This window comes from Mandrillus leucophaeus, unplaced genomic scaffold (assembly GCF_000951045.1).
Source record: "Mandrillus leucophaeus isolate KB7577 unplaced genomic scaffold, Mleu.le_1.0 Scaffold125, whole genome shotgun sequence".
Taxonomy (NCBI): domain Eukaryota; kingdom Metazoa; phylum Chordata; class Mammalia; order Primates; family Cercopithecidae; genus Mandrillus; species Mandrillus leucophaeus.
Window position 1 is genome coordinate 379,192 of NW_012100876.1, and position 10,778 is coordinate 389,969.

At 56.4% G+C, this 10,778-nt stretch overlaps 2 protein-coding genes across 2 annotated transcripts in view; one reads left to right on the plus strand and one right to left on the minus strand.

The window, feature by feature from the left end:
* Positions 1-642, minus strand: part of USB1 (U6 snRNA biogenesis 1) — a 45,792-nt gene extending 45,150 nt beyond the window's left edge. The window contains exon 1 of the mRNA XM_011971807.1: positions 505-642. The gene's annotated coding sequence lies outside the window, so the exon portion shown is untranslated. The remainder of the gene's footprint in view (positions 1-504) is intronic.
* Positions 323-5,527, plus strand: ZNF319 (zinc finger protein 319). The gene is made up of 2 exons (XM_011971803.1): positions 323-695; positions 1,679-5,527. The coding sequence occupies exon 2, from the start codon at positions 1,937-1,939 to the stop codon at positions 3,683-3,685; it is 1,749 nt and encodes a 582-aa protein (XP_011827193.1). The 5' UTR covers positions 323-695; positions 1,679-1,936; the 3' UTR covers positions 3,686-5,527.
* The last annotated feature ends 5,251 nt before the right edge of the window (positions 5,528-10,778 follow it).

Consider the following 10,778-nt stretch of genomic DNA (forward strand, 5'->3'; position numbering starts at 1 on the left):
CCTCGGGTCGCAGCGGCCGGACCATCCCGGGCGAGGGCTGACAGGACGCAGCCCAGCTGGGCCTGCAGGCAGGGCTGGCGGGAGGTGATCGGCTTTCATTCGGTTTCTCAGGGAGGAGGAAGAGCCGGGGTGGGGCACAGGTGGGGGGCCTCCCCTGCCTCTCCTCGCCTCCTCTCTCCCCTTTGCGGAGTGATCACAGAGGCTTCCTGGCTGCACCTTGCTGGAGGAGGGCTGGGGTGGCCAGGGGGAGCTGCAGGCCAAGCCAGGGGACACTGTCTGACAGCCATTCATGCCAGAAAAAGCAAACAAAACAGTGGGTTGGCACAACGGACCTAGAGGCGCTCAGAGAAGCCCACCTTCCCCCAATCTGTCCCAGGAAGGCTTAGAGAACCGAGTGGTACCTGCTTGCTCAAGCAACCTGCTGCCTCCACCCAGAGCAGCCGCTCCTCTCCTCCCTCCCTTCCGGAAGATGCTGAGGATGACAGCGTTTAGCCTGACTCTTACATTTCTTTGGCAGAGCAGTTAGAGGCCAGGCTGGCCTGTGAACGCTTCTCCTTCCTTCTTCCTCTGCTCAGGAGAAAACTTACAAACTTTTAAATGTAAGAGACAGATGAGCTGGGAACCTGGAAGTGGGTTGCATCTGACTCTGAAAGTTCCTCCCTCTCGCTGGCATTACCTTATGCTGCCACAAAGTGGTGAGTTAGAGATTTGCCTGGGCTGGGTGGGCTTTACCTTCCAACAATTACCCAGAATGTTATAGGCTTGGAGTAAGAGAATGGAGTTATCTCTAGAGAGGTGATGAGAAATGCTCTGTGGTTAGCGTGCTGCATCCTGCATTGCCAAGGCAAACCAGTGCAGTTTCTTACATTTTCCTGCAGGCCTTGACACTATGAGATTCAGAGGATTTAGGACTTTGTGTGTGTGTGTGTGTGTGTGTGTGTGTGAGAGAGAGAGAGAGAGAGAGAGTTCTGGGAGAGAACTAGAGTGAGGAAGTTCTGCTGTGTGGACATCAAGCCTGGGTGGTTCTGTGGCCCTGTCATCTAGCCCCCATCACCTATGGGCTCTGGTCTCTGCAGGGCCACCATCCTGTCATGTGGGGAGAGAATGGGCTGTGGTCAGGGATAGTTGAGGGGGTGTGGTCAGTCCCTCATAGGTGAGGGTTTTTGAAATGGTCCTTGGTTCCATGAAGTTGTCCTAAATATCGACTGTCAGAGGCCATTTGCCACTGGGCTCTCAGACCTGGGGGGTCTGGCCTCCTCAGGTGTAAGTAGTGGTGTCCCGGATTGAGACTCAGGGTAGTGACAAAAGAGGAGCTGCGGGCCTCAAGGAGGATTCTGTATTGTAGGCAGATTACCCCAGACTCTCACCTGTGAGTCTCAGCTAAAGGGTTGGCAGGAAGCTGGAGGGGACTTGTGGAGGCTGGGATGTCCTGGCCCAGGGGCGGGGCACTGAGGTGGGTGGGAGTGGAGGCCACTGCCATTTCCACTGCCTGGAGGAGCTGAGCTGGCTGCAGACCTCTCTGATTGCCTAAGAAGGGAGGAGTTCTGCAGCCCTGAGCACCTGCCTTACCCGATGCGTGGTTTGTGATGGTGTGGTGAGTGCAGGCAGGACAGGGAGAGGGCCCAGGAAACTGCTGCTTGTCCCTTCCTCAATCTCATACTTTCTCTCTTCTCTACAGAACAGATCACTGGGGAAGGCAGAGCCTCCCCGGTACTGCTGGAACCCTCCCTTGAAGAGCCCCCCATGTCCTGCAGGCAGAGCCTTGTAGTTTGTTCGCTTGGTTACTGAATCGGGCTGTGTGACCAGCTCCTCTTCTGTGCCTTGTCTGAGGTCCTTGTCCATCTCTGTGATCGGGCAGCTTCTCTCTCTGGATTGGGTCACGTGAAGCGGGAAACTGAAGCCATTACTCTCCAAACCCTGTTTCATCTTCCCAAGCATGTCGGAAAGCTGGCAACAGCCGCCACAGACGCAGCCACAGCAGCCACAGCCACCGCAGCCTCAGCACCATGCAGAGCCACCGCCAGCCCTGGCGGAGCACACACTGCCCCCGGGCACGGCAGAGAACCCCCTGGGCTGTGCCGTCTATGGCATCCTCCTGCAGCCAGACCCGGGCCTGCAGCCCCCACAACACGCGCCCCTGCAGGCAGCAGGAGAGCCAGGCCCCAAATGTGGTGTGTGTGGTCACGACCTGGCGCACCTGTCCAGTCCGCATGAGCACCAGTGTCTGGCGGGCCATGACCGCTCATTCCAGTGCACACAGTGTCTCAAAATCTTCCACCAGGCCACTGACCTGCTGGAGCACCAGTGCGTGCAGGCTGAACAGAAGCCCTTTGTCTGTGGGGTCTGCAAGATGGGCTTCTCACTACTCACCTCACTGGCGCAGCACCACAGCTCCCACAGTGGCCTGGTGAAGTGTTCCATCTGTGAGAAGACCTACAAGCCAGCCGAGGCAGCGGAGCCGGCCACCACGGCCGCCCCATCGCTTCCTGCAGCACCCCCGCCTTCCACTGTCACCCCTGCTGAACAGGCTGACAAGCCCTACAGCTGCCCCATCTGCCAAAAGCCCTTCAAGCACCTGTCGGAGCTCTCTCGGCACGAGCGGATCCACACCGGTGAGAAGCCCTACAAGTGCACGCTGTGTGACAAGAGCTTCAGTCAGTCGTCGCACCTGGTGCACCACAAGCGCACGCACAGTTCCGAGCGGCCCTACAAGTGCGCAGTCTGCGAGAAGACCTTCAAACACCGATCTCACCTGGTGCGCCACATGTATGCGCACTCGGGCGAGCACCACCTGTTCCGTTGCAACGTGTGCGAGTTGCATTTCAAGGAGTCGTCGGAGCTGCTGCAGCACCCGTGCACGCCAAGCGGGGAGCGGCCCTTCCGCTGCGGTGAGTGCCAGAAGGCCTTCAAGCGGCCGTCGGACCTACGGCAGCATGAGCGCACACACAGCGCTGAGCGGCCCTTCAAGTGCGACCTGTGCCCCATGGGCTTCAAGCAGCAGTACGCACTGATGCGGCACCGGCGCACGCACAAGACCGAGGAGCCCTTCAAATGCGGCCTGTGTGAGAAGGGCTTTGGGCAGCCCAGCCACCTGCTCTACCACCAGCACGTGCACACCCTCGAGACTCTCTTCAAGTGCCCCGTGTGCCAGAAGGGCTTTGACCAGTCTGCCGAGCTGCTGCGGCACAAGTGCCTGCCCGGCGCGGCCGAGCGGCCCTTCAAGTGCCCTGTGTGCAACAAGGCCTACAAGCGGGCGTCGGCCCTGCAGAAGCACCAGCTGGCCCACTGTGCGGCGGCGGAGAAGCCCCTGCGCTGCACGCTGTGCGAACGCCGCTTCTTCTCCTCTTCTGAGTTCGTGCAGCACCGCTGCGACCCGGCCCGTGAGAAGCCACTCAAGTGCCCAGACTGTGAGAAACGCTTCAAGTACGCGTCAGACCTGCAGCGGCACCGGCGGGTACACACGGGCGAGAAGCCCTACAAGTGCCCCAACTGTGACAAGGCCTTCAAGCAGCGGGAGCATCTCAACAAGCACCAGGGCGTGCACGCCCGCGAGCAGCAGTTCAAGTGCGTATGGTGCGGGGAGCGCTTCCTAGACGTGGCCTTGTTGCAGGAGCACAGCGCGCAGCATAGTGCCGCCGCCGCCGCAGCAGAGGGCGCCTACCAGGTAGCCGCCTGCCTGCCCTGAGTCTGCGGCTGTGGCCCCTACCAGCCTGACCTGAGTCGGCGCCGTGGGCCCCGCAGGCCTCACGCAGCCTAGCTCCTCACAGCTGCCTTGCACCGAAGGCCCCACCCAGCTCGGTGTTCTGAGACCTCGGGAGTGAGGACATAGGGGTACGAGGCAGGGAGAGGGTGTGGTGCTCGTACTCCTGGCACCAGCAGGCAGTGCGGGCAGCCAGATTGCTGTGGCCCATCCTGATTCCACAAGCCTCTTTCCCATCACAAGATTCGCTTTCTTGAGAGCCATCAGCCCCCCTTATTTCCGGGGCACTGGAACCAGGCTGGAAATCAAGCGGCCTCTCCTGCCCTAAGGAGGGTGTGATGCCAGCCCAGCCTTCCCGTATCTTTCAACCTAATTAGCAGCCACATAGGTTATGAAAGCGGAGGTTCATGGTGGGGCTGGGATCCCAGAGGTGGGCTAGGTGTGAGGCATCAGTTGCTGTGTTGAGGAGAAGACCAGCTTTAAGACCTAGTCCTGGGGACTGGGAGGGCAGAGGGTGAGTCACAGCCCTCTCTGTCTGCTCTAGCCAGGGGTCATGTGTCCCCAGGTTTCTGGCAGGGGAGATGTGCAGGGTGGGTCTTGGGGCTGGGTCTGCCTGGAGACCAGTGGGCTCAGGGGGAAGAGGGGAAGCTGAGAAGTTCCTGTGACACCGTCAGCCAAGGGACAGTGCCATCCCTGGGGACAGGAGGAAAAGCAGCCTGTCTGTGCGAAGGGCAAATCCTCCGGTTTTGGAAGCGCTCCTCCCACCTTTGTAGTGCGGTTCCTAGGTGTGGTGGGGAATGTGGTGTGCTCTCAGCAGACAGAGCTGCTGGTGTGAAAGGCAGGGATCATTAGCCCACCTGAGGCTGGGAGGAAGTAGGACCAGGCCTAGGATCTCCCCAGCAGATGGGAACAAGTATCCTCCCCTGAATTGTGTGAACCAAAGCGTCAGGGGCTTGGGGCACAGCCCCAGTCAGCTCACCCCAGTCCTGCTTCAGAGCCAAGACCAGGCCAGGGTGGGGACCCCCCAGTACCCTCCCTACATCAATGTGGCTGCTGGCCTGGACCCCAGGGGTCTGGTGCTGCCAAGATGTTCTGGACAACATCCAGCTACTTCAAAGGCCAGAGTGTCCTTTGGGTCCTCCTAGAGTCCCCCTGGGTCTCTGGCTGCCCATGAGGCTCATGGAGCAGAGGGTGTCCCGGTCACAGGGAGCAGAAGGAGCAAGTGGGTTACGGAAGCCTGTGGGGGACCTGGCGGATGGAGTTGACCAACATCGCTGGGTGGCCACGGCCCTCCTTAGGAAGCCCAGAAGGACCTTTATTATTAAATAATCATTTTTAACCCTGCTCTATCCCCTGCCCTCTTCCAGCCCCACCCCTCCCTGGTCTTGAAAGAAGACTAATCAGTGGACACACCAAGGGCCCCGAGGGGCAGGGAGATGCCACCGTGCTTCTCTGTCACCGTAAGGCTGACCAGCCAAGTCCACCTCCTCTGTCTGAGTTCCTTCCTGTGGCCACAGGGAGGGGCTGGTCCTTCCCCTCGGTGCTGGCTCTCTGTCACAATGCCTCAAAAGACACAGAACCCAGGCCTACAACCGTCCCAACTGCTAATTCTTTTCCTTTCATTTTGCTTTCTGAAAGCAGTTTGTTATACTATTCATAACACTGTAGAGTTTAATTTCATGTCATTTTGGATCTTATATAAAAATGTGAGGATTTGGATTTTTAAAAAGAATGACTCCATTTTAGATAGCCACTTTTGATGTTAATATATAGTGAGTCCAATGTATGCTTTAGAAGTAAAGACATTGACCGTCAGAGACCAGTGCACTGCTTGTTCTGCTCCTTCTTCCACAGGGGAACAATGGACATGGAGAGGCAGAGAGGGGCACAGGTCCGAGTGGCGGCTTGGGGACTGGGGCACAGGGCTGGGTTTGAATCCTGAGCTTTGAATGTTCTGGCTGTGTGGCCTTGGGAACCTCTTTTGGACTCAGTTGCTTCATCTGTAAAATGGGGAGGTTCCCCTTGCCTTGCTTGGTGGTTTTGAGAATTAAATAGAGCCCCATAGAGAGTCCCTGGTGGGGACGCTTGAAGATGCTGACAGTACCAACTCCAGGACACCTGGGGCTTTCAGGAATGATACTGAGGCCTCCTGACTTCTTTTGGGTTTAATCACAGCCCCTGAAGTGGGAGCTGACCTGTGAGAGAGCAGCAGCTCATGGAAGGCTGGAAGCCAGGCACTGGGCCTGGTGGGCATGACAGCTTGCTCAGCCCTGATGGAAAACAAAGGGCCTGCCTGCAGCAGCAGCAGACGCAGCCAGCCCTGCCCTGCCCCAGAGGAGGGGGAGGACCTGCTGTCACCCCACGACCACCCACCCTGTCTCACAGTGACCCTTCTACATGGCCAGCCCAGCTGCCTCCCACCTGAGCCCCTCCAGCACACCTTTCCTCCTGCACCCCTTCCCTGCCCCAGTGGCCCAGCTGCAACTCAGGCTCTGTCTGTTGCTCAAAGGTGGGGATGGGGCTGGGGAGAGAGAGGGAAAAACAGCCTCCCAAGCCTGGGCACCTGAGAGCCAGTGGAAAGTGGTCAGTAGGGGCCCCTTGCCCTGAGTTAAAAGGACAAGGAGCTGCCTACACTGCAGGTGGCCCGAAAGCTGGGTATAGAAGGTGCGAAAGGCCAGGGGACCCAGATGTGACCCAGACCCCATGTTCCTCTTCTTCCCTCCGGGTGGTCATGGGAGGACCCTGCCCTTGAGAAACCATGTGGTTCCTTCCCACAGACTTCTACCTCTCAGGAAGAGGATGCCCAGGGCCTTGGTTCTGTGCCAGGCTCAAGTCCCAGCTTGCTTTCTTGCCATGTGACCTAGGCAAAACCCACCTATCCTGAGAGGCCCCTGGAAAGTGCTAGTGTGTGTGTGAGGCTTTATAATTACCGCCACAGGTTGTCCCTCCTGAGTGGGTGACAACATGCATGGGTCAGGGCAGGAGGGGCTCTGGCTGGACATGGCTGAGCTCACATGGAGCCTGCAGTGGCTTCTTCTTCCTTTGTCCCCACCCCTACCTGCCTCACAAAGCAGTGGGGTTCCTACACCTCCACCAGGTCCTCAGCCTCTAGGCTGCAGCCTGGGCCTAAACCAGGGCAGCCAATGGGGCCCTGGTCTGGGAGCCCAGATGTTTGGGTTCAAGGCCAGGCCCTTTGGTAACACATGGCCTGAGGCCTCTGTCTGTCCCTCTCTCAGGCCTCAGTTCCCCATCTCAGTGCCCCACCAGCAGGCCTGGTGCTCTGACTCTGGGAAAGCGACAGGATCAACCCATGGCCCATTTTCCCTTCCCTGCCCCTCCTGGCCTCCAGCCTGTTCCCCTCTGGTATCTCCGACTAGCCTCTCTTGGTTGTAAGTGGCAGAAACAGCACAAACCGGCTTAAGCAGCTGCTCACTGCACCTGGCCATACAGGTACTTCTCCCACCAATAGGCCCAGGAATGCTGACCTACAGGACGGCCAATTTCCTGTTTCCCAAACCTGATGAGTGTCTCCTTCTCTTACAGCACAGTTTTTTTTTTTTTTTTTTCTAGACTGAGTCTCCCTCTGTCACCCAGGTCAGAGTGCATGGAGCAATCTCAGCTCACTTCAAACTCCGCCTCCCAGGGTCAAGTGATTCTCCTGCCTCAGCCTCCGGAGTAGCTGGGACTACAGGCACATGCCACCACGCCTGGCTAATTTTTGTATTTTTAGTAGAGACAGGTTTTCACCATGTTGGCCAGGCTGGTCTTGAACTCCTGACCTCAAATGGTCCACCCGCCTCAGCCTCCCAAAGTGCTGGGATTACAGGCCACTGCACCCGGCCAAGCATAGCGTCTTAAAGGGGAGCTTCAGATGTTGTGACTAGGAATATAAACTAGTGCTATATCTTTAGTCTCTGGCTAATCATTCCTTTTGGCCCAACCACTGGGAGGATGGGAAGTGTGGTGTTTTAGGATGAAGGTGACATCTGGATGAGGGCCAGGGCTGGGAGGAAGCAGGAAGGAGGAGGGAGAGACTGACACAGCCTCCTTTTTGGGAGTTAGTCATTCCCCCTGGCTAGTGAGAGACACCAGGACTGGGAAGGGGAGGGGGCCATTCTCCTGGGTCCTAGAAGTTGGTGCCAGGGCAGGCTGGGCCACCAAAGGGGATGTTCTTAGGAAGCCCATCATCCTGACAGCTTTTCTAAACTCCCACCATGCGCTGGCTGTGCTCCATGCTTAGCCCTGCAGGGGACGGGGGAGAGGATGCCGCTTTCTGGGGGTAGAACCTGTACTCATGAACCATAGTAGACTGAGTGTGGTGTCCTGCTTCAGAGCACCACAGCAGCCCTGGCTAGAGTCCCGCTTCACCACTCATTGGTTCCAGGGCTTTGGGCAGGCTGTTGAAGCTCTCTGAACCTCAATGTCCTCATCTGTGAAATGGAGTCAATAATGCTGTCTTCTGAGGTTTAGGGTAAGGGCACAGTGGAATGATTTGTGTGACATGTTTGGCATGTAGTATCCACGCAGAAGGACTAGCGCTGGGAAGTCAGAGGCAAGAGCAAGCCAGCCCAGCCCTCCCATCTGAGAGCCCTCCCATCGGCCTTGCCATACACCGTACAGAAGCCTTTTCCCATCTGCCAGCAGGTCTGAGCCTCATTCCATACTTATAAGGTGGCAGGGCAGATGCTTAGGAAGTCCAGGGGTTGTTCACAGCCAGGCAGTGATGAAAGTGGCCTGGAATTGTGGGAGCTGGCCAGGTGAGCCTGGTACCTGCACACAGGCGAAGGAGAGGCAGTGGGGTCTGAGCCATGTAGAGTTCCTGCTCACTCTTTGCTGGCCAGAAAGCCGGGAACAATAGCCAGGACCAGTCCAGGGCTGGCCAGGGCAGTAGAAAAGCTCTTCAGCAGCAGGCAGATGGCGTGACCAACCCCTCTGGCCCTCTCTCAACTCCTTGAACAATCAAAGCCACTGCGTTCCATCTTCCCAGACGTACAGAAGTAGTGCCACAAAGGCCCTAGGCCCCCCAGCCTAAGGAGGGCCAGGCTCTCCCACAAGCTCCACATCTGATCCTCATGCAGGTGGCTTCTTGGTTTCTTGAAGGTGGTGCTTCCTAGAAAAGCCTTGGCCACTATTGATTTTCTCATCTACAAAGATTCCAGCCAGAACACACAGTCTTCCTCAGGGCTGTGAAATGGAGTCAAGGGGATGACTCCTTCTTTACTGTGTATCTCTCTGTCCCCACCCTGGGTCTGCCTTCCTGCCTTTGTTCATCCACAAGCATTACTGAGCACCTACTGTTTGCCAGGCACTGAGCAGGTGCTACAGGGCACAAGGCACGAATTTCAGGTGAGCCGGTTTTGAGGTTTTTGCATATCAAAAGGTACAGTAAAAAAATGTCAAAACTGCTGATATCTAGCACAAAATATGATGTTCACGAGTTCTGCCTGACCCCTGCCCCACCCCTGCCCGCAGCTTGGACCCTCACCCTATCCCTGAACCTCCCCATTGCCAGCCCCAGGCCCTGGGTTAGGACATCATTTTTCAGGTGATTTTGTACTCGACACCGCTATAGCTCTGTAGTAGTTAATTTAGTCCTGATTGGTGTGTTGGTTCTGGAAAAGACCACAGGCCCCATTCCTGAGCCCCAGGTCCAGTTAGAATAAAAGGAGCCAGTGAATGAGCCCAGGGTGGGCCAGAGGGTGTGAATTAGCCCCGAGGACAGCTATGGTCCCTGTTTTTGTGATTTGAGAGAAGAGCTGGGGGGACATGGGAGGACTTGAGAGTAGCCTGCCTGGAATGGAGGGTGGGATTTGGGTAGGAAGAGGTGGGGGAAAAGCATTTCTGGTGAAAGGAAGGCTTTGAACAAAGGTTGGAGGCAGACAGAAGCCCAGAGCCTCTGGAATTGCAAGGAGGCTGTAGGGGAGTTCATGTTGGGATAAAGGGCCACAGTAGTGGATTGGGGTCAGGCCATGGAGGCTGGACTGTCCCCAAGGCCATGGCTGCTGGGAAGATTTCCGACGTGGTCTAGGACTCTAGCATCCCTGCTGTGAGCCCTGGGCAAGTCCAGCTCTTCTCTGAGTTGTCATTTGGAGGGGACCCTGGGTGGCACAGAATGTGGCTCTGACACTCTTTGATGAGCAAAGAGTCCCTGGAGACTGAGAGGGGGTGTCAGCATGCTGGGCCACAGTGGCCTCAGCTGGGTTGGGATGGGCTGCTTTCCCTCTCTCAGCCTCTGGCCTTTGGCCTCCGGGTGGGATTCTCAACCTGCAGATTCTGCCACTGCCAGCAACTCCGAGAGAGCTTTTTCGTTTTTGTTTGTTTGTTTTTAGATGGAGTCTTGCTCTGTTCCCAGGCTGGAGTGCAGTGGCCCGATCTTGGCTCACTGCAACCTCTGCCTTCTGGGTTCAAGTGATTCTCCTGCTTCAGCCTCTAGAGTAGCTGGGATTACAGATATGCACACCACATCCAGCTAATTTTTGTATTTTTAGTAGAGATGGGGTTTTGCCATGTTGGCCGGGCTGGCCTCGAACTCCTGGCCTCAGGTAGTCTGCCCGCCTTGGCCTCTCAAAGTGCTGGGATTACAGGTGTGAGCCAACCTGCCCGGCCCCAAGAGAGCTTTCTGATGGGACATCTTATCCTCCCTCTGAGCCCTAGTCAGATGGCCCCACCCCGAGGAAGCCCCCTTTGGTTTCTTCCCCATTCTTAGTTTGGATCTGTCCCGTAGCAGGCAGGCAGTAGAACCTAGTGGCCACAGGCAGGGGATGGGGGTGGGGGGCTCAGGCAGGCCAACTTCAATTCTTAGCTCTGTCAATCACCAGATCTTGGGTCAGCCACTTAACCTTCCAAAGTTCATTTCATCATCTGTAAAATGGGTCTAAAATGACCCATCTCATGGGGTCTGCAAGATGGTTAATGCATTGCCTTCCATTTAAAAATAGAAATTGCACATAAAAGCAGACTCATTTATGCTTATCTACTCTGCATTTCCTTTATTCTTAGGCATACTTTTTTATATTTATATTTTATATAAATATATATTAAATTAATACAGTCAATAAATCTAAATATGAACTAAAAG

Excerpts from the sequence above, each read along its gene's own strand:
- ZNF319 (XM_011971803.1), top strand. The coding sequence starts at position 1,937 with ATGTCGGAAAGCTGGCAACAGCCGCCACAGACGCAGCCACAGCAGCCA.